Source organism: Atheta coriaria, unplaced genomic scaffold (assembly GCF_025399875.1).
Source record: "Atheta coriaria isolate IRGN ID8LTWV9N9 unplaced genomic scaffold, Caltech_Dcor_3.1 hic_scaffold_16_pilon, whole genome shotgun sequence".
In the NCBI taxonomy this organism is placed as follows: Eukaryota; Metazoa; Arthropoda; class Insecta; order Coleoptera; family Staphylinidae; genus Dalotia; species Dalotia coriaria.
This window is the reverse complement of record NW_027045458.1, coordinates 1,172,461-1,194,269: the sequence shown is the minus strand read 5'-3', so window position 1 is coordinate 1,194,269 and position 21,809 is coordinate 1,172,461. Positions and strand designations below refer to the sequence as shown.

Genomic DNA, 21,809 nt, shown 5'->3' with positions numbered 1-21,809 from the left:
AACTTTGATTTGACATCTGAAGATCTGGCAACTGTGACCTTGGAGGTTGGAGAATCTGTGACGTTTATGCGACGACAACAAATCGACGTCAACAAAATTTCCGACCAGAGTTGAAATGCGAAAATGATATAAACATCCGAAATAGATAGTTTTAAATTATTAATATCATATAATAATCACAAATCATGTCCACCGGTCAACCAGAAAAGGTGTCCATTAGATTTAGAGGCTCAAAAGTTAGTAAATTAAAAGAATTAGATCTGTTTCCAAAGGTTGAAGATACCTACAAAGAAACTTCAAAAGTAGGAGGCACATGTAAGAATTATAACTTAAATTAAACACGTAAATAACTAAAATGTATAATATTTCTAGTATCTCTAGTCAGTTTCTCAATAATAGCATGGTTAATATATTCTGAGATTAAGTATTACATGGACAGCAAGTTTGTGTTCCGGTTCGCTCCTGATGCAGACATAGATGAAAAGTTGCAAATAAATGTTGATATAACTGTTGCAATGCCTTGCCAAAGTAAGTAGTCTTTAAAGAACTTTAGATATTTAAGTTACATGTAATTTAAGATGTGATAAACTAAGAAAATGTCATTTTTTAGATTTGGGTGCAGATATATTGGATTCAACAAATCAGAATCCATACATGTTTGGTCAATTAGAAGAAGAAGACACTTGGTATGAATTATCACCGAATCAAAGGATACACTTTGAGAACAAGCAACATTTTAATTCATATTTGAGGGAAGAATATCATGCAATAAAAGTAATTTTGTTTTTATGTGAATTAAAACTTTTGTAAAAATTGTAATATTTAACTTAAATTTAGGATTTATTATGGAGGAGAAGTTTTAGTCAAACTTCAAATGACATGCCGGCGAGAAGTCACATTCCAAATCGCCCTCATGATGCTTGCAGAGTTCATGGTTCCTTAACATTGAATAAAGTTGCTGGAAATTTTCATATTACTGCTGGAAAAAGCCTAAACTTGCCAAGGGGTCACATTCATCTGAGTCCTTTTATGTCAGAAGAGGATTATAACTTCACGCATCGAATTGATAGGCTGTCATTTGGACATCCTAGTCCTGGAATAATTCATCCTCTTGAGGGTGATGAATATATTGCTTCAAGTCGTAAGTTGTTTTATTTATTGCGGTTTAAAATGAGTTTTAAAAATGTTATTTTTAGATCAAATGTTATACCAGTATTTTATTGAAGTTGTTCCCACAAGCGTTCGAACATTCCTGCGCAGTATCGAAACTTATCAATACAGTGTAAAGGAATTAAATAGACCATTGGATCATGGTCATGGTAGTCATGGAATGCCAGGTATTTTTTTCAAATATGATGTGGCTGCATTGCGTGTGACTATTAATCAAGAGCGAGATCATCTGGGAATGTTTATTGCGAAGTTGTGTTGTATTGTTGGAGGCATCTATGTTTGCTCAGGTTAGTGATGTTTTTTCTTTAAATATTATTTCAAATGTTTAAATGGTTTCTGTGATATTGTGTTTTTGTTCCAGGCTGTATTAGTAGAATCATTCTTATGATAGTAAATATCATATGCTGCAGATGGGAAAAGCCGACTCCACAAAAATCGGCACCTATGACTGTGACACCAAATTTAGTGCTCAATGAAAAGAACTTCACCATACCCGATATTTTACCTGTGCAGTTGTCGTGATGTTTTACAAATTGATTTGCATATAGTAGTTGAATTTTTATTGATTGTTTGATTACCCAAGTGTGTGCAATTAAAATTATTTCGAATTCCAGTAAATTGAGTCACGTGTTTTGTGGTTTTATCTGAATTTATAACATGGGTGGCGTTATATTGATTACGCAGAATTTACGTCCGCCGATAATTTATGAATTATCTCACTATATCCCTTTATTTAAAAAATAACAAATACAAATCAAGCAAAAAATTCCGGTTTCTATAATATCTCTCAAAAATAAGAAACAACGAAAGATTTGAGAAAATCTATGTTCATAAAAAGTCCACTTCCTGTTATGCTTTCAGTCCCAGTAGGAATGGGCAAATGGGGAAAAAATATCGATATATATCGTATCGATATTTTTAAAATATATCGATAATAATTGACTAAAAAATATCGATATGTTGATATATCGATATTTTCTGCGCGATAAGCAATTATCTATAAAAATTGTCAAAATATTCGAAATTTTAAAGCAAATACACATCTGGCTGTTTTGACATCAGTTTTATTATTAAAAAAATAAGTACATAAAGCAAAAATTACAAAAATTACATTATTCAAACCAGCCAGTATTTGTCTGATATTGACATCAAGAGCACTCTTTGTTTGATGTGCTCGCCTGTTAATCTGCTCCTATCATTCGGCACAGCATAAATAACAAAAAATAGCAATGAGCTACGCTTAGTTAGCTTACTCGCCAGTCGGGCGCCACCATAGAATGCATTTACTCTAGCGAGGCCGCCACACCAAGTACCAACACTCCAACACACGCAGTCAGTGATTCCAACCGAACCAAACTAAATTTAAGAAATCAGATTGGTCAAAGACATGATGTGACGCATGAGCAGACAGCAGAGCTTTAAAAAATATATCGATTTTGATACCTAAAAATAAATATCGATAGTTGATATATCGTGGGAAAAAATATCGCTGATTTATATCGATATTTTTCTGAAAAAATATCGATATTTTGATATATCGATATTTTTTGCCTAAGCCTAAGTCCAACTCAGTTAAGTTTAAGTTGACATTCGCGCGCGTAACACCATTCAAAAGTTATGGTTGAAATTAGTCAGGAAGCGGGAACACCTTACAATAACTACCAAATTTAGTGAGTTACACAATCTCGATATCCTATTATCTATTATTATCTATTAGTTATATTAGATAGTAGTATTAAATAATGTTTTAATACGGTTTTATTGTTCAAAAGGCACGTGCTAACCTCCAAAATCATTCCATAACAAACAACTTTTCATTTATTTCATCAAACTATTGCAGAATTTCAATCGACATGGGGTGGACATTAAACCAACTTACCTCGGCGAAAACCTCATACAAACTTGTAGACTTTCCATTTAAAATTGGCCGAAATTTAAGTGCAGACATTATTTGTCCAGTTACTAATATCTCAAAGAATCATGCTCACATCACCACTTCAAATGGGCAACTCTATATCACAGATACTGTAAGTACTAATTAATTATTGCCCAAATATATAATCAATTTAATGAATGGGTGCATATGTATATTTTTAGAGTACTAATGGTGTTTTTATTAATCATGTTCGTATTCCATTTAATATGCCCACTCATATTAAAGCCAATGATATAATATCACTATGTTATCCCAAAGACAATAATGAAACAGGAAAAGAACATTTTCTTTATGAACTTATATCAGACCAGAACGATATCCAGACAGAATTGAACATTAAAGTTGAAGCAAGGCATTCAGAGACAAATGAAAACATGGGAGTTATTAAAAGTGAAGTAAGACCTGAAAATAATCAAAATGTTGAGAGTTTTGATGTAGAAGCAAATAATTCAGTTAATAATGAAATAAATGAAACTATTAAAATGGAAGTAAATAGATCAAATATTGATAAAAGCTGTGAGATAATAGAAATTGATGCATCATCATCATCAGAACAGAATTACAATCAGTGTGATAATAAACAAAGTATTGGAGATGCAATAACAATTAAAACAGATAGTGATGTACAGATTATAACACAGGATATTGCTGATGATATCATTGTGATAGATGATGAGGAAGAGAATATGACTCTCAATAACCTTCACATTAAACATGAAGTTAAACAGGAAGTTGACGAAGAATTTTGAAGATTAAAGAAGAAATCGCCGAAATGGATCGATGCGATAACGAATACAATGCATTAACTTATGAGATTGAAGACAGTGATGATGATGATGATGATACAAGTGATGAATTGTTGATGCGGTTACAGAATTATTCTCCTCTGATGTGAGATATTTGGAGCAATACGTAACTGAACGAAGTAAAATATATTTTCGGATAAACAATGAATACAACTCGACGCCATTTTAGCGCTTTGTCTCGTTGGGGATCGGGTTAATCGTGGATCTCACTTGGGTTGCGTTAAGTCCTGAAAATCGATCGACATGAGGGACTATACTGAAATCCATTTGTTTTGTAAGTTTGTTGCTTAACCATTAATGTTGATCTTGTGATACTTTGTTTTCAGACTATATTGGTGAAAAACAGGTGGGCGACAAGTTATGCGATTGCCTACCTGCTAATTTCATTCCTTGGCATGGTCAGAACAAAACGCTATGGCAAACAGTGAAAACTATTTTGTTACCGGTGTCGTGGTTGGACGCGAACGCACTGAAACTGGGCCAGACTGAACACATATCGATCGTGAGTATAACATATTTAACCTAACCTAAATACAAATCTAGTTATTTGGTAAAATATTTATCAACAGCTATATTAAAACAACAATGCAAATCATCTCATGGCATAAACACATGTTCTCTATTTTAACGCGTCGAACCACCAACATCCAGGGTGCAAACTATTTATTTCTTCAGATTTCCGGATCAATTCATTAACCAAAGGAAACTCGCTTTATTATTCAAAAGTAGGCGTTATTGCACAACAGATTCTCTCTACCGGACCCGGGCCAATATTTGGCCACCAGACTTTCCCGTACTAATAAACTGCATCATTTTCTGCGAATGAATCAGAAGCAGGAGGAAGTTGCGATGCACGCAATGAGATTCTGTACATTGTCGAGCAACTCGAGGTTTTTCATGGTTCAAGGCCCGCCAGGCACTGGAAAATCAGATCTTGTTGTCAATATAACATTAAATTTCCTAAAGAATTTGGATAAAGGTATTGCAATATTATTGCTTGCGCAATCCAACGCCGCTGTTGAGAATCTCGTTCGGCGTATTGTGATGTTGCGCAAAGATTTCCCGAAGCCATTAAAGGATCGTGTGCGGATTATTCGCATGGGGCGTAACCCGCAATCTGCCGCTGATTTGGCAGATTACCACGTTGACAATCACGTTGCGCGTCATTTGCGTAGTATGTTGTTTCAGCAAGCGCCTCATTTGATGCACAGTTATCGCGTTCTGGAAGAGGAAGTTTTCGCGTTACGTGCTATGAAGATTAAAAAGTGAGTGTTTATTTGTATGCAACCAACGTTGCACTTATACTAACTACTTTATTTGTGTTTTAGCTGGGGTTCAAATCCAGACTTTAGAGAAGAAAGAAAGGGAGTATGCTAATTTTGTCAGGAATCATTACCTTCAACAGTATCATAGAGAAGAGGCACAGGTTCGCAATTTGGTATTTGAGAAGGCGACATTGATTTGCAGTACGATTGGCAGTTCCTACGCGTTTCCGAGCCGCAAACTGTAAGAAAACATTACTTTACAATGCTATTCAAAGCATTTAATTTTTATTTGTATGTTTTTTGTTTGCAGACAGCTTAAATTTAAATGCTGTATCATTGACGAAGCCACGCAGGCTACCGAACCGGATACACTGCTTCCCTTGACGCAGGATGTTAACAAATTTATCCTGGTTGGCGATACACGCCAATTACCTCCACATCAAACTCTTGTTCCGAAAGAATATCTTTTCTCGCGTTCGTTATTTGTCCGGTTACAGAAAGTACTACGCGATGCTCCATCTCACAATGCTTTACATTTGCTGGACACGCAGTATCGCATGCGCGAAGAGATTTGTTCTTTCCCAAATCGACAGTTTTACTGCGATAAACTTATTACACATCCGCAGCCGTGCCGCGAAGACATAAAAACTCTCGCGCCGTATTTAGTTTTTGAAGTGAACGAAGGCAATAAGACAAAAACTTATGTGAATTTAAAAGAAATCGAAGCAATTCTGATGATTTTATTAACCATAAGTAGGCTTAAACTAGAAAGTCAACTTACCATCGGTATTATAACACCATACAATGAGCAGCGCATCGAATTACAGAAGCAATTGGAAACTTTAAAGTAAGTTTTATGATTTTATGTGTTTTCAACGATTTTATATGATTTTTATTAGTTTGAACAGGCGTATGAAAGTGTTGGTCAACACTATTGACGGTTTTCAAGGACAAGAACAGGATATTATTCTGTTGTCGTTGGTTTTAAGGATGGCGAACAGCTTCGTCAACGATGCGCAGCGTTTAAACGTGGCGCTGACGCGCGCGCGCAGTTGTCTCTACGTGTTCGGATCGCCCATTCTATTCGAAAGCGGCTCTCATACGCAGCTTGAAAAAGGACGCCATTGATAGAGAAATGTATGTGCGTTTACCGCAATACTTCGATCCCAATTCGTTTCAATATTGTCTCTTTCGATAAACACTGGGATAGTTAATACTTGTGCACTGTATCAGTGAGCAACCTCTGGCCAGTGATTGATATCTTTACTTGTTTCGTTATTTTTGATATTTATGTGCAGATTTGAAGTCTGTGGCGTTGAAATTCATTTTTATATTTATGACTTGAGACTGTATCTCAGCCTAGTGAACAAACCACGTGATTAAATTGTTCTAGGCGTATAGTTTCTTTGTTTTTCTATAATTGAAATAAATTCTACTTTTGTCATAATCATAGGCAACACATTGTACATCCACACAAATGTGAGGTAACTGGCTGGTGCGACTGTAGATGGCGGTGTGTATAGCAGGACGAGCCGACCGCCCCTCCGATAACAAGCGCGAGGCGTATCGGCGACGGCAGCAGCAAACCGGCAGTCCCAGTCCGCAGGGCAACGGCGCGTGCGAATCATCGCCAAGCGCACGCACACCTTGCACTCACGCGATGCGCGCCGCACTATTGTTCGATTAACAAACAGACAAAAAACCACGGTGCATATTGAAACTAATAATAATTTCGCGTGTGTAACTTTGGGGTGCACCAGCGCACGGCCGGATTTAAAGCGCCGCCACCAGAGGTGCAGCGGCCACGCGACGCCACCCCCATCGGGGAGGAGGACAGGGCGCTCAGCTACGCCTACATAATAAATAGGTAATATTTGCACCAACCACGCGAATGCTTCATACTTCATGTTTCACCTTTGTTTGCGCGCCGTCGCTGCAATTGTTTGCTAATTATAATTATGTATTTATTTGTATAATATTCGGCGATTGTTTTGAGCGCACAATATGTTTCGTTTATGTCACGCATAGGAAAACCGCGTACGGGTATGTTTGAAAACAGTTGGCTTTTCATTGCCATTCGAATGGTAATAATGGTATTGTTGAAACATTAACGCGTGTTTTCGGCTGAGAAAAAGTGCGAGCGCGGAGAGAGGTGCGCATTATGATAGATAGTATGGTGCGATGCGCAAGTGTTTAATAAATATTTACTTTCGATTGGTTATTGAACTGTCAGCTGACTGGCAAAGGTGCAGCTGTTACAATTATCACAAGGCAAATAATATTATTGTTGTATTTTGGTTCGGGTAAATTCACATCAATAATTTCAAAAGCATGTTTACAGTATTATTTGCTTTGTTCAGCGTAAAATATACCAAAAAAGTTTGAATATTTCGAATTAAATTCGGTAATTAATTAAACATGAATGTTTACAATTTAATAAAACCAAAAAAAGCCTATAATAATTACTAATTTACTTTTATTTAACTTCTAAAATATTAATTTTTTGTATATTTTACTATGAATTGAAGTTTAGGGGCTGCATACGTGGTTGCTGACCTAGCAAATAATTAAAAAACACTTTTTTATGAATTATTAGTAATCTATCTCGGTTTTGCGCTTGAATATTTGCCTAATGAAGAAAGACGGTGACCAAAATTATGGCATAAGTATATAAATAATTTTCAAACTGAATTTTATGCAAATATGACTCTTAGCACCATCTAAGTTCAATTTTTATAACAATAACTACGATATATTCTCCATACAAACTTTCATCGCTTATTTAAGTCACTTCTAGTTATATTTTTGCTTCCACACTTCCCAATATCACCCATTAAACTATTCTGAAGATTATCTGAAAATTTGATTCAAATCGGTTCATTCGTTTTTGTGTTAATACGTTACACACATACAAAATATCTTTTTATACGTATAAATATTCCAAATATAAAAAATACCAAACTTAATCCTCAGAAAACACCAAAAATATAAGGAATTACCACCATATTAATTATTATAATTGTTCGCTGACATAAAAAATGTTCTTTTAATAACATTGACAAGATAATTATTCGTTTATTCAATTGTACGCTTACTTTGTGTGGTTAGACCACAAGTATTTTTCTTTTCGGGCATGCTAAAGAACAACTCGCAGCCATATTGTAAACACGTACCATATTCCTGAGTGCGTTACGTTCCGACTGCGAAATATCGATTTAAACGAATTTATTACGCGAAGGAAAGAAAAAGGCGGCAGGTTTTTCTAATCGCCCTCACGCACGATGCCGCACGAGACACGCGGTCCGCTCGTAAATTTCAATTATTTTAATAATGCCGCATGCACTCGCCATCATCATCCAGCAACACGCCTCAAACAACTCTCTCATAACACTGCACCACGTGCGTACACTCGCATTTTAATTAAAACTTTAAAAAACGAATCGAAAATAATAAAATCGAGCTTTTAATCGGAATGTTTACATTTTCAATTTAAGTTTTGATATTTATAGAGGTAATCTATGTATGTATTCGCAATGTTTTCCTGCTGCGCGAATAGTTTTAGTATTCGAACAACGCGAGAAGGCCACTTAAACGGATTGTCTCGCGCGCGCGCCGCGGCCGTAATAAAATAATCCGAATGAAAATGAAAAGTAGGTGCTAAAAATACAGCGCCAGCCCAACAAAAGCGTCGATACATTTTCGCGAATGGCGAATAGCTCACGGCGCGCCGAATTGATGATGGAATTGATGATGATTATTAATAGAATTTTTAAAGTGCGCGCACCGGCCCAGCAACGAACGGCCTTTCCTGCTGGTGACGCGTACAATGCCACACAATACTCATGACGTCATTGTTATCTATTGCACTGCGTTCTACAATCGTATTAAACAGATGGTAATTGTATAAATTCCAGAGTGGAGATATTTTTAGATTGAGTTTTTAAAATTTGGTGGAGGCGCCAGTGATTTACACATAGAAACATCTTTTAAATGTGAAGTTTAGTTTTTTAAGTAAATGATTTTAAAAAATTGGATTTTGAGATTTTTTTTTTAATTTTGGTCAATTTTTCACGGAAATTTATGAAAATAAACTTAGTTTAATGATAAAATCAACGTAAAAAACAAAATTCCAAACATTTTAGACAAAAATTACGCAATGATAAAGTAAAATTTAATTAAATTGAAACCGGTGCCATTTTGAATTTGCGTATTTGCGGATTTACGCGTGTAATTCGAAAAACACTTAATTTTCCGCGCGCCCACCCACGCACTAGAAGGCTGCCACGCTTGTCGTATTGTGACACGAGCGTACCGCGACTTACGATGTGTCAAGCGCAATAAAGAGTGCGCGCTTTAATGTCGCTGCTAATTACCAGGCGCGGCGCATAAACGCGACAATAATGCGTGAACCGAACGCAGCGCGCAGTAAAAGCCGCGTCGATTTCACGCCGAATAAAATTCGCACATGGTGAAATGCCACGCTGGCTCATGTTTTGAGTAGCAGTAAATAGGATACTATTGTTTATTAAGTGTTTAAAATGCTACTTCTTATATAAAAAACTAAAATTGAGGTTATGGTATTAAATTTAACTATAGAAATGAGTGTTATTTGTAATAACTACTTTTCAAAATTTATTTGAGTTTAATAATTGAGGTTATGGCAAGGTAAAGGTTAAATTTGAGGTTAGGTTTATGTAATTATATTAGAAACGTCGGAGATGACCCTATTGGACGCTAATTTAAATATAACCTCAAAATATTTTATTTTTTCGTTTCAAATGAAAGTTTCATTAATATTTTATGATTTGAAATTATCCTGTGAAGCAGTTCCAAACACAAACATGTTTTTCTTTCCATCTAAAAATTTTTATTTTTGTATTTCGTATTTTTCTCATCGAAAATAATCATGTTAGCAGCTGTTGCATTAATTTTGCGCAAGTAAATTTAATTTCAGCGAAAATCAAACGCTTTGCGCGAAATTTCAGATTCTCCAAGGATATTACGCTCAATTACAGTAATTTATAGCACGTAAAACATCGATTCGCGACGCTACTAAAGTACGAAAACACTCCAACAAATTCTCATTATCTCACATCGAATTTGCTCAAAACTTCACGTCTTTTCCACCGTCCATCACGCCGGCTAATAAGAAAACACGCAAGTTTGTCAGCGTGAAAATCAAGTTAACGCGTTTTCAAAAACTAACAAACTTTGGCGCATTATACCAACTACCTCTACCTCCAAGTCAAAAGTATGCAGAAACGTGTTATCCGTGAATAGTTGAATAGTTTTACGTGCGCGCAAATCCAATTAATGCGCGCGAAGAGCGCAAATTAGCGCATTTTGCACACTTGCAGCAATCGCAGCGGTAGAATCTAATTTGTCCCATCGTTATAATTAAGCCATTATGCGATAGTTGAAATTCCGGGCGGATCATAGATAAATTCGGGGATTTTATAAGACTCACTGGCGCAACGTGTGTCGCACAGCAATAAAACGCCAACGAGACCTGCAAACAAGCGAACAATGTGCGAGCACAATGCCAAGACGTGTATCATTTGCCAAAAATCCGGACTTGGTGCGCTGTTTGCGCTCGTTTTCTTCGTTTTCCGCAAGCAAATCAACGAATCGATCACGTTCATGTATCAATAACATGGCGGCGTGTCTAGTTGGTTGCCTAGGTGATCAGGCAAACAAAATGTACGTATGTACAATGTGGAAATTGTAGCCTACAATTAGAAAACGTTGCTAATTAGAGTCGAACAGTGAGCAGTGAAGGTGGTATCCAATCGTTTATTTACCCGTGAACGTGACACAGTTTCGTCACACGCCGCCAACCGGCCCCATCTATTAGCGTTCCGCGACCCGCTGCGAGCGCTATAAATTCGGGCGTCGCGAGACAAAGAGAAGAAATTATTTTTGGCAAGCGCTTCCGTGTAACCTTGGCTCCATGCCGCATGTTTTTCCCCGGGTACCGAATTGATGCACTCGTTTATTATGCGAGATGTGAATCTATTCAAAAATATTCCATCACATTAACAACAAATGATAAAATACAATACTACAACACATACTAAAGCAATGATATAATTGATACATACTTTTGTAGGTTATGTTTAACTTTAAGCTCTGCGCTGTGTTTTTCAATGGTGGCGAGGTTTTGTTTGTGCGCGGGTTGTTTCGGAGCGGAAGGAAAGTATTTTTCAAGGAAACGTTCTCGCGACGCACTCGTGTGCGCGGTGTTTTGCGCGTCGCTTTTGTTTCTTTTGTCGAGTCTTCGGCCCCGCTTCCCAGCGCCCAACGTCCGAGAGCGGAAATTTATGAAGTGCGCTTCGGAGATGTTGCGCCGTTTTGCTTCTTTTGCGCAGCGGTCGACGAAGAACGGACGTCCCATTGCGTCCTGCCCAAATATTTAAGACTTTAACGACGATAAATTTTAATTTGCGACGGAGGAAATAAAACGCAGCCTGAAAAAGCTAACAACTACTTAAATTTTCAAAACTTTTCATTTGACAGCTTGCTTTTGACAGCATATTCTATACATGCGCAGAACGCGCTTGCAGTTTTTATGAAATCGATAGTAATTGACATAATTGAGTAGCACTAAAATATTTATTGAGTTGGTTTGCCGGGATTGCGAAAAGTTTTGATGAACTCAGCGTTGGTTTTATCGTCGCCGGTTAACTTTGCTTCCGCACGAACCACGGACCAACCCCAATTCGTCCGAGTTGACAAATCACCGCCGCTTGCAATCGCACAAAGTCCCGAAATCTGTTAACATCTCGTCCCTGCGCAGATGAAGCAGATAAAGAAATGTGCCGAGGCAATTCGAGTGAAAAATATCGAAAGAATCTCGTCGAGAGAAAAAATAACACGAAACATTACTCAGATTTCCGTCGCGAGATCTCTCTTGGATAGACATCAATTGGAGTGTGCGATGTAGGCAACCCAAAAACATCACAACACGCACATAACCATATCGAATATTTTATATATGCGCGTGTGTGCATAATAAAAGTTTGTTGAGATTTTTGCGCTGTTGTTGTCTGGCTGTAAGTGAAGTGAAGCAAAGTGATTTAGGTACAGCGCGATATGTAAACATAAGCAAATATGCCGGTATGTGTCATTGAATTTATTTTCGTAGAAAATTTCATACTTCGCTACAAAGCCATTACACATGTGGTGCAGTGCTTGGATTTATTATCTCGCGCATTAAAATGTTACACTGAGATCAAAGCGGCATTTTCGTTACATGCGCGCGAATAAATCTAAATTTTGCGCATTGATTGAAATGTACCCGGTGTCGAAATGATAGATATCGAAATATGACAAGCGCACACACATTCAAAGCGGGCTGTCAGCACATCATCGGCTGTAGTGCGGGTTGCATGCAACTTCAATCAGCGGCACGCGTCGTTCGCCGTAAATATTTACGCACAAAATGTCGGCCGGCGCGGTCGACACAATTCGCATGCTCATTCAAGACCATCGGAAATCATTACAAATCCAGCAAAAATTGCGGTTATAAATTAAACACTCAAGATGTGGAAAATAAAGTCGTAAATTATTTTCGAATAAAAATACTATAGTTTATGGGAAAGGAAAGCATATAGTACGGAAAGTAAACATATTTCAACATGGCGTATTATATAGTCGGCCAAACTTGTAGGTTTTAAGGTTATACCTTGAATGTTTTTACTGGTAAGTCATTTTAATGTTCGGCAAACATGAATTTGCAATTTATATTCGATACGAATGAGTTTTGATTTAAATTTAATATCGATGTCATGCTAGTTTTGATTAGAAACTAGTTATTTATATATCGAGGTAGGTAGTCTATAAAGCAAAGTTGTGTTAGTTACAGCGCTTATAACTCAAGAACGGCTGGACAGATTTTGGTGATTTTTGATTTATTGGATTGGTTTTTGTTTTGATAAGAAGAATAACTATTGAAATATCAAAGAAATATTACTTAAAGGGTGTTAAATAAGGGATGAAACTTGGTATAGAGATTCAATCATAGTTATAGTTAAATAATTGAACACGAGAGGGCGCTAAAGTGCATTAGTAACACTTCTCAACTCATACAAAGAAATAAATTCAGGAAAAAATTAAATTGTTACTATAAATAATTATAAAAGTAGTTTTCCTCGTTAAAGTGTAAAAATATCGTCTAGAAATGTAGCTTTTGTACTTTATAACCTCGAAGATGGAAATCTGTTTAATGATAAGCGTGATAATCTAGTTATACGCGAATTGCTGAGCGCGTGTGGGTGTGGTTGAAGTAAAATTTAACTTTTATGCGTTTTACGTGCCCCCGGATGACTTACAAGTATAATAACGATAAAAATAAAGTGCCAGCGCTTTCTGCGCCCTACTAAATTGAAATGTTTGCTTTGTAAAATGTCGAGAAGACCAGCGGCAAGTAGATTTGCGCATTTTTGCACTTCCACGCCAATGTTGACCTCTTGATATTTCCATTCCTTTTCCCAAGAAAAACACTCGAAATAAGTCAGACGTACAAACAATAGATTTTAATTTTTAAGCATTTGTATACGTATTCCCATACAAACAAACCATTGTGTTAGTGATAAGCCAGTATATCAAGATGATATTCGTAACTTTTTAAAGTTTTTATTTTGTTTTGTTTTTTTTTGCCTACGCAAAAGCAGAACATCCTGTATATTATTTGTGGTTTTACTATCCCAGGAGAACGGTATCTCGGAGCAAATAAAACGTCTCCGTATTCGCATTACATAAAAATTTACGCAATTTTTATCCGTACGTTTCAACTGCGAATAGAAATTAAACTCAGCAGAACCGTGCAAACTACATGCGGTACGTGTTTGCGGCAGTAACGCCATTAACGTTTGCAGTACCTATATTTTTTCCATTTCCGATAGAACAAATTGCATCGCATGAAGTGCGTTTCGCAGATTAACATTATGATAAGCCGTCAGGCATACACATTAAATATCACGCCTTCCAAAAGCCCCACGAGTTAGTATTTTGTGATATACTAGGTTATTGATTTGACTACGCGGGCAACTCAATAAACAAAAACACGCAGGAACAGTGTTTCTTTTAAAGCTGTAAATCGGTTTTGAAAACACATTTTGGCAATAAAATCGTACATTCCGCGCGTAAATATTTAACGCCTGCATCGTTTCACGACCAGCGTGATGCTCGATGTGTTTGTTTGATTGTCCGAAATCAGGTTAAGCCGGTATTTTACAATCTGTGTTGGCGGCATTTGTGGACCCGACAGATGCGCCAGGAGGTGAGTGACTTTAACTCCTTCGTTCGGGCTTTCACTTGGTTGCGCATTGCTATTGAATTTATGTGTTTTCTACCAGTATATTTTTGCAGCAAGCAGGGCCTCGCGGCATTGTTTCGTTTGAAATAACTCCGTGATTTTCAAGCCTCGGTGGCGGTGTTGTTTGGCGACGCGCTGCTCGAAATCGAAGCAGAAGTTTTCCAATAAATTGAGGCTGGGTGCCCAATTTTTCTTTAACGGCGGCAGATGCGTGGTAATTTTCTCGCAATCTCGAATCAAATCAAACCGAAACCAAAATAGATTCTAATCGAGACAATTGTAACCTTTGTTTAATTTATTTTAGAAAAGGAAAAAAAAGTTGTTAAAATGTTTAGTTTGGCCGTGTGCGGTCGATAGGTACTTGTATGTGTTCAGAGTTGACGATGGCGGTTAACGACTTGGTCCTATTCCTGAAAAACGGAAGAAGTAACGATTCGACGGTGGTGGCAGCAACGTGTGTTCAAATGTTCATGCGGACGTCAGCAGAGCCGGCCTGCCGACGAGTTAATACATTTTAAATTGCTACCTTTCGGCTCGGAATTCAACTTTGCACAAGCGCAAGAAGGCGACGACACAAAAAAACAGTAAAGATCGTGCCATGCAAGAGGTGAAAGGTGAAAACGTCTTGAAATGACGCTTGAACTTTCACACACAGCGATCAAAAATTAATACCGAATTAACGGAAGAATAAATTTCGTTTTTATGTCTGATGGATGTTTAAAACTTTAAAATTTAAAAATGGCGGCCATTTATCACTTCCGTTTTATAACGTTGGCATTACGCCATCTTCTCTCATACGGATTCATCATGCAAACATATTCTAAGCGTATGAATAAATATCTACAACATAAATACAAGTAAACATGTCTAATTGTTTGTGTGTTTGTGTTGGTTGGAAATTACCGCATGACAAAGGCTTCGAAAACAATTGCCGCGCACGCCCGACAAATGTTACCGCTATTAGTCTATTAGTGTCGTAACATGCAAAATTTCAAAGCCGCTCGACTCCACAAGTTCAATTATATAAATAACACGCAAGTGTAATCGCCGATAAAAAGGCCTTACAAAACAAACAAGTGTTATGCTGGATGCCTGACTGTTCACACAACAATAGCGCAACAAATGACTAACTGCTTTATTATGGTGGCGGCGCCAGGTTTAACGAGCTACTTAAGTAATCACGGCTAATCGACAATTTGTTAGCATGCTAATTGAATTATTTTCTGATTAAGCCATCTGAAAATCAGCGTAAAATATGTTTGTTTTCGTGTTTGTGAGGTTAAGTTCAATGACAGCAAGTTGGGTGAACTATTTTAAGAATTTAGGAATATCGTGCCGGCGAATTTTTAATCGTATTCAGCACGAAATATTTTCACGTTCACGGTGAAAGTGGGGTTAAAATATTTACTTTCACTTTAAACTTTGGGTTTTTAACAGGTTTTGTTTTCTTTGTTGCAGGATATTAGGATATTTTCAAGACTTGCAAACGGGACAATTTGTCAGGACGTAATTTAAGGTAATGTGGAAATTTTTATTAATTTTATGGAGAAATATCTGTCTGAAAAACTTCATAACCTCTTCATTAAGGAGTTTTGTTTGGTTATGTCAGAAATAACCTCAAATAAAATTTATTTGAGATCAGCTGTCAAACGTCAAATGTCAAACGATCATAACCTAACCCAAAAAAATATTTTTCTCTTATAATTAGTTTATTTTCAATTTTTTTCTGATATTTTTAGTAAATATTCTGCCAAATTACATAAAAAAACAAATATTAAAGAATTAAAATTTACTTTAATGCCGTGATAAAGACATTTTGACTTTAAATAACTTAATCTTCAAATCTTGGTCAATTTTTACCCTTTTTATCCCCGATGTTGATATTTTTATTACCGTCACTTGAACACAAAAATCAGTGTCCAAATCGCGCTGTGAGTGTGTGTGACGCGTGGAGTGCGAAATCGAGAAAAGCAATCTGTGAATTTTTTTTGCCGATGCAAGCACAGGCGGAATCTGGGAATCGGGTATCGAGATCGGGATGTGCTTCCATTAATCTAATTCCCAGCGCCCGGACGGATATCTGGATTTCTGGTTGTGCGGTGCGGGCGCCGCGAGCGGAAGAGTCCTGCCGGCAATTGGCAAGCGCGTCGCCGCCGCCACTGCCGCGCCGCCGCCGAGGCAAAACAAACAAATTATATTTATTCGATCCTTCGCTGTGAATTTCAATCTCGGCGCGTATTAATCAATTAAATCACTTTGCCTAGATTGCATTACATTACATTACATTTCATTACATGACAAAAATCACTCAGTTCGTAATTTAATCCTGATTAAGAGTGGCGTGTTCGACCTATAAATGTCAATTGGTACTTAATTACAGATAACTGTAATTATAAACCAGCGCCATCTATGTTAAACTAGCTTTTAAATTTTTTTGAAGAAAAAACTTTTTCAAGTTTGACAGATTGGAGTTTTTAATGTTTCCGGTTCTAATGGTCTTAAAAGTAAACATTCGTGTCGTCCACATCTCGAGGGTAGCGGTTATTCAGCATAAAACTCGCGAAAAATAAAAATGATTGATGTGTTCGCTCGGTTAGGCCTCAAATTCGCCAGGAGAAAAAAATTCAGGCGCCGAACGGGCCGAAAAAGACACACATAGTTTATTTCGCATAGTTCGAAGGGTGCATGTAAAGTTAAACACTTTTTTCTGGTTTCCATTTTCTTCGCACGCATGTCTCCCTCGCGCGAGAGTGTGATGTAAGTTTCACATTGTCGCAAGACATTGATAAATGTCTCGCAAATTGGTCACAATACACGTCACGATGTCGCACAGATTTTAAACATGCATTCGAGCGGAAAATCGCAAACTTGTTTATATTTTTATTATATTACAAGATTTTTCTTGGTAAAATTTTTAGTAAAAATTGAAATAATTTTTAATTTTTTTGTTTAAGACCAAAATTTTAGTTAAAAAAAACAAGAGTTGTTTATTATGCACATTAGCGCCATCTAGAATTCAATTAATTAGGCATAGTTATGATTGAATCGCTATACTAATTTTCATTTCTCAATTAACACCCTTTAAACTTATAATTTATGATATTTTAATGGTTATTCATCTATTTGAGGCCAAGACAAATCCAAAAAATCATAGACCATCAAAATCCGTCCAGCCGTTCTTGAGTTATACGTGTTGTAACTCACAAAATATTATTTTTTATACATGAATTAAAATTAATAGCGAATGTTTTGCATTTTTGCATTTTATTTTCGGCGGTTTTACGAGTTTGAAGCCGAGACGTATCGTAGCGTTTATAATTTACGGCCGTTATGCTCTATAATTAAGTAGTTAAACCTAATTATCCCCGAGGGTGGCGGAACTCGACGGCTAACACGTGGCGCACGAAAGATTAATAAAATATGTATAACAAATGCGAAGCGACACTTGAGAAAAACAAACTTTGCACACTTAATTCTTCTAGGTTAGGTGAAGACCCAAACCAAGGTTAGAATAAGTATTGATGTTAACGCTGAAATGCGGTCGGTTTTCGCTCGGTAAATGTTAATATTTCCACTCGGATTCCCGAAAACGTTCGTTTTCGCTTTTCTTCGCGCGCTCACGAACACTTAACGATATGCATGAATTCATTTTCACCATTCGCAAGCCACTGCTTCTTCGTATATAGGTGAGAATACGCACGCATAGCAGTGCGAAGGGGAGCGGAGGAAAGAAAAGAAAGTAGGTGAATGTGAATGCGAGCCGGCCGGTTTGTTGCTGCGGCCGGCGGCCGCATTGACCGATTTTTCTTATCAGCCGGGGTATCTGAATCGGATCTCCTAAAAATACTCGCCGCCTCCGCCTCTGAGTCGCTCGCGCTCGCGCGCGCTAATGGCGCAAGTCGGCGTCTGGCTTTCGGAATAATCGATGCGTTTAAAAAGGGCCGCTGCGTGCGGGGTGCACGCAAGCTGAATGTCTTTCACCTTTTGTGTAATAATATTAATTAGCTTCACGTTCAGGTTTAAAATTTGAAAATTAGGCAACACTCACCGCGTGTTTAAAATTTATAAACTAAAACGTAATTATTTATATTAAAAAATAGTTTTAAAAATAATTATTTGAATTTTATGATGAATATAGTTGTAAATTATAAAAATTAAAATGAAAAAGTTGCGCCCAACGTGGGGCTCGAACCCACGACCCTGAGATTAAGAGTCTCATGCTCTACCGACTGAGCTAGCCGGGCCGATGACAGTCTGGCTCCTAGTAATCTGGTTCCGATTAGAATTCTGCCATAAACACACGTAAAAGAAATTTATCGCAATTAATTTTATTAAATACTTGAATAAATAAATATACAAATATTAATTTAAGTTGCAAGAAAAGTCCCTAGATTCATAGTTAGTAACAAATAATTGAATTTGTAAATAACTTTCAAAACATAACCAAAAAATCTCATAAAATTGATGTCTTAACCTTAAAACTTTGACAACACAAACACACTTTCCAGATATGAGCTTTTAATTTAATTAAAAATTTCAACCCTCGCGACTTCCCCGAAAGCATTGAATGTTGAATGTTACTTTGATCGCTTCGGGTCTCAGCCACTTACAAAACCACCTCCTCCTCCATCTCTCCACCACTCAAACACCAAGAAGGGCATGTGTCACGCGCGTTTGAATATGTGACTCGCGAAGTGAATAATAAGCGAGGCGTCAACTCCCTTCGAATGCCCTTCGCGCGATAATGTCTTCCGGCTCCGAACTTTCCCACTTTTCACTTTATTATAACTTGCGTCGAACTTCAATTTTCCTGTTAAAACTTTTTCGTGCCCAACTTCACACTCACCCGTCTGTAAATGCCACACCCTAAATATTTACACTGGGAGCTACCAAAGTGGTGTGTATGTTGGGTTGCATACAATTAAACCACTGTGGTTGCATTATGCAAACCCGTCCAGGCGGGTGTTTCACGCGCAGACATGGGTTTTAAAGGATGATTGCATCCAGGCCACGTGTGTGGATTATGTGGTTTATTGAGGCTCGAGTAGCGGGGGCGGGCGTCTCGTGTCCTACATCGGACTAACTTTCCTTCGCTGGTGCGAAATCTGTGAAAGGTTAGTTTTGGACAAAGTGGACACAGACCCTAATTACCTTTACTATCACATCAAATTACATACTAATTAAGTTTTACCTACATAAAAAACAAAAAAAAAACTAAAAAACGAAATTTTATGTAAATTTCTAACCTAAAAACATAAATTATACCAAATATAAAACATAAGTTGAATGGAATAGATATATCTGCGTACATTTTGCATGGTTTTATAGAAAAGTATCTCGAGGGCGGTAACCGCCTCCAATACACCAAAACAAACTCGTAGATATTTGTTGCGCGGTGTATGTGTGGTTGTGTGCGCCGGATCGAAGCCGACTCGGAGTGAGTCGTGTGTATCCGTGCGCGGTCGCCCCGGCCGCCGCCGGAGAAAGCGACCGATGGGCGCACGCTTGTAGGCTGGCACGCACGACGGGCGGCACAACACGCTTTCGTTTCGAAAAGTCGGCGAAAAATAAGGATAACGCTATAATCACGCGGTTTAACTACAAGTGGGTGCGGATAGTGGAGTGTAACAGCTGAATCGACGATAGCATCAATTCCCGACCGGAAAACACTGAAAAAAAATCGTATTAACATTACAATTCTGTGCGCGGACACAATCTGCTTGCGAGAACAAAGAGACAAAGCGTGTTTCAATAAAAATAATCATAATAATAATAATGTTGCATTAATGATTTTCAATCATTGTGTAGATTGTGTGTTCGCAAATGTGAAACTAGTAAACTATATCGTCTACATTGTGTGACATATTAGTAATATAGTGTATCGTGCAGGGGAAAATCAATGAAAAAACGAGAGAATGAGCCAAATGACGAAGCAATAAACTCATATCAGTTCGTTAAATATGCATAAGCGTCGCGGTGCACACACGCTCATCGCCGCCGCCGATGTTGAAGCCGTTGCCGCCGCCGCCGCACTATGATAACGCTGACAGTGGTAATAATGGAACGTTGACCTTTTTTTGTCATCGATAGTGTTTGTCCTGTCTGTGCCGGCTGCAAAACATTCAATATTACAAAGGAAACACTAAACTACAACAAAGACAACTCAATAATATTGATGCAACAATGATCGTGTTTGGATAATTAAAAGTTTATAGATTTTTGTGCGATTATATTGAAAGGAGGGTAGTGGTGGTATAATTTAGAGTAGAAGACAAAGGAAAAGAAAGGAATATGAGTGAATACAGTGACGATCAGGATCAAGGATGTACGGCAAGTTGGCCCGATTCCGAACATCAGGTAAAATATATTGATAATAATAATAATAATAATAATGGAATATGATAATGGTATGGATATAACCTAAGCTTTCAATCGTTTTTTGTACCTATGTAGGTAACATGGATTACATGAGTCATGAAAATTTTTAACGCTCGGTTAATTTTATGGAAAAATCGATTCTGGAAATTTCTCAATTCATGAATTTCCTAATTGGTCACATTGAATAAACGTATTTTATGGGTCTTTCTCTTAGAAGTCTTTGAAATGAAAATATTGAATAGGCATGATGACTGATGAATGAAAAGGTTTCCCGGAATACCCGGAAATATATTTTATTTATTATTAATAACTAAAACTGCTTTTAATCTTGGCTTATTTATTAAGCAAAATGCAATTGAACTGTTCGTGGAAAAATTTCACTCTACATTTGATTGACTGTAGCCTAAGCGATTAATATAAAAATTAATGCGTGATCTGCATTTCGTCGTTCAATGTTGATTTTCAATTACAAACATTATGCGTATTGTGTAAGCGTCAGCAAAATGGCAGAAAATGTATGTTCTCACCCAAATAAAACCGAAGAAAAGAAAAGTTTTTATTGGTGCTTTGCCTGATGTTTTACTCGTACAATGATGAGTAACATTTACAAAAAAAGTTGTTATCTATTTGGTGTATTTTCATCCCCTGAGGCATTTTCATAAATTCATAAATTCTGAGTTTATAATTTATTTCTATTTTAAAAACTTAGTGCTTTAGTAGCAATTTAAACTGTGTTAGACATCAAAACCAATTTTTCTCTGAATATATATTTTTGGTGATATTTTATTTATTAGTTTTTGAATAAAATGCAAAAGTCTGTTTTTGGTTAAAGTGAAATATTTAAGAATATACTAAATGCATAGCATTGGCATACGTACTGTATTAAAGGGAAAGTAATTCCTCATGCAGGATTAAAAAAAATGGCTTTTTAAGTGGGG

The 21,809-nt window shown here is 37.0% G+C and overlaps 3 protein-coding genes, 1 long non-coding RNA gene and 1 other non-coding gene across 5 annotated transcripts in view; 4 read left to right on the top strand and 1 right to left on the bottom strand.

Moving 5' to 3' along the window:
- Nucleotides 1-47: 47 nt before the first annotated feature.
- Nucleotides 48-1,788, top strand: LOC135802277 (endoplasmic reticulum-Golgi intermediate compartment protein 2-like). The gene is made up of 6 exons (XM_065315836.1): nucleotides 48-315; nucleotides 373-528; nucleotides 611-774; nucleotides 838-1,141; nucleotides 1,197-1,457; nucleotides 1,532-1,788. The coding sequence occupies exons 1-6, from the start codon at nucleotides 186-188 to the stop codon at nucleotides 1,690-1,692; spliced, it is 1,176 nt and encodes a 391-aa protein (XP_065171908.1). The 5' UTR covers nucleotides 48-185; the 3' UTR covers nucleotides 1,693-1,788.
- A 596-nt stretch (nucleotides 1,789-2,384) lies between these two features.
- LOC135802199 (uncharacterized) lies at nucleotides 2,385-3,775 on the top strand. The gene is made up of 3 exons (XR_010550519.1): nucleotides 2,385-2,840; nucleotides 3,011-3,197; nucleotides 3,268-3,775. It is a non-coding gene; the product is annotated as an uncharacterized lncRNA (long non-coding RNA).
- A 380-nt stretch (nucleotides 3,776-4,155) lies between these two features.
- On the top strand, nucleotides 4,156-6,624 carry LOC135802334 (probable helicase senataxin). The gene is made up of 6 exons (XM_065315897.1): nucleotides 4,156-4,186; nucleotides 4,239-4,414; nucleotides 4,744-5,158; nucleotides 5,241-5,418; nucleotides 5,488-6,024; nucleotides 6,077-6,624. Exons 1-6 carry the CDS (start codon nucleotides 4,156-4,158, stop codon nucleotides 6,303-6,305), a joined length of 1,566 nt encoding a protein of 521 aa, XP_065171969.1. The 3' UTR covers nucleotides 6,306-6,624.
- Nucleotides 6,625-6,758: 134 nt separating this feature from the next.
- LOC135802165 (uncharacterized) overlaps nucleotides 6,759-21,809 on the top strand; it is a 32,305-nt gene continuing 17,254 nt past the window's right edge. The window contains exons 1-2 of the mRNA XM_065315696.1: nucleotides 6,759-7,044; nucleotides 15,952-16,009. The gene's annotated coding sequence lies outside the window, so the exon portion shown is untranslated. The remainder of the gene's footprint in view (nucleotides 7,045-15,951; nucleotides 16,010-21,809) is intronic.
- Nucleotides 18,665-18,737, bottom strand: TRNAK-CUU (transfer RNA lysine (anticodon CUU)). The gene has a single exon. It is a non-coding gene; the product is annotated as a tRNA-Lys (tRNA).

Coding starts and splice junctions, on each gene's coding strand:
- LOC135802277 (XM_065315836.1), top strand. CDS start 186: ATGTCCACCGGTCAACCAGAAAAGGTGTCCATTAGATTTAGAGGCTCA. Junction 316..372: donor TTCAAAAGTAGGAGGCACAT/GTAAGAATTATA, acceptor TAATATTTCTAG/TATCTCTAGTCAGTTTCTCA. Junction 1,142..1,196: donor TGAATATATTGCTTCAAGTC/GTAAGTTGTTTT, acceptor TGTTATTTTTAG/ATCAAATGTTATACCAGTAT.
- LOC135802334 (XM_065315897.1), top strand. CDS start 4,156: ATGAGGGACTATACTGAAATCCATTTGTTTT. Junction 4,187..4,238: donor TACTGAAATCCATTTGTTTT/GTAAGTTTGTTG, acceptor CTTTGTTTTCAG/ACTATATTGGTGAAAAACAG. Junction 5,159..5,240: donor AGAGGAAGTTTTCGCGTTAC/GTGCTATGAAGA, acceptor TTTGTGTTTTAG/CTGGGGTTCAAATCCAGACT.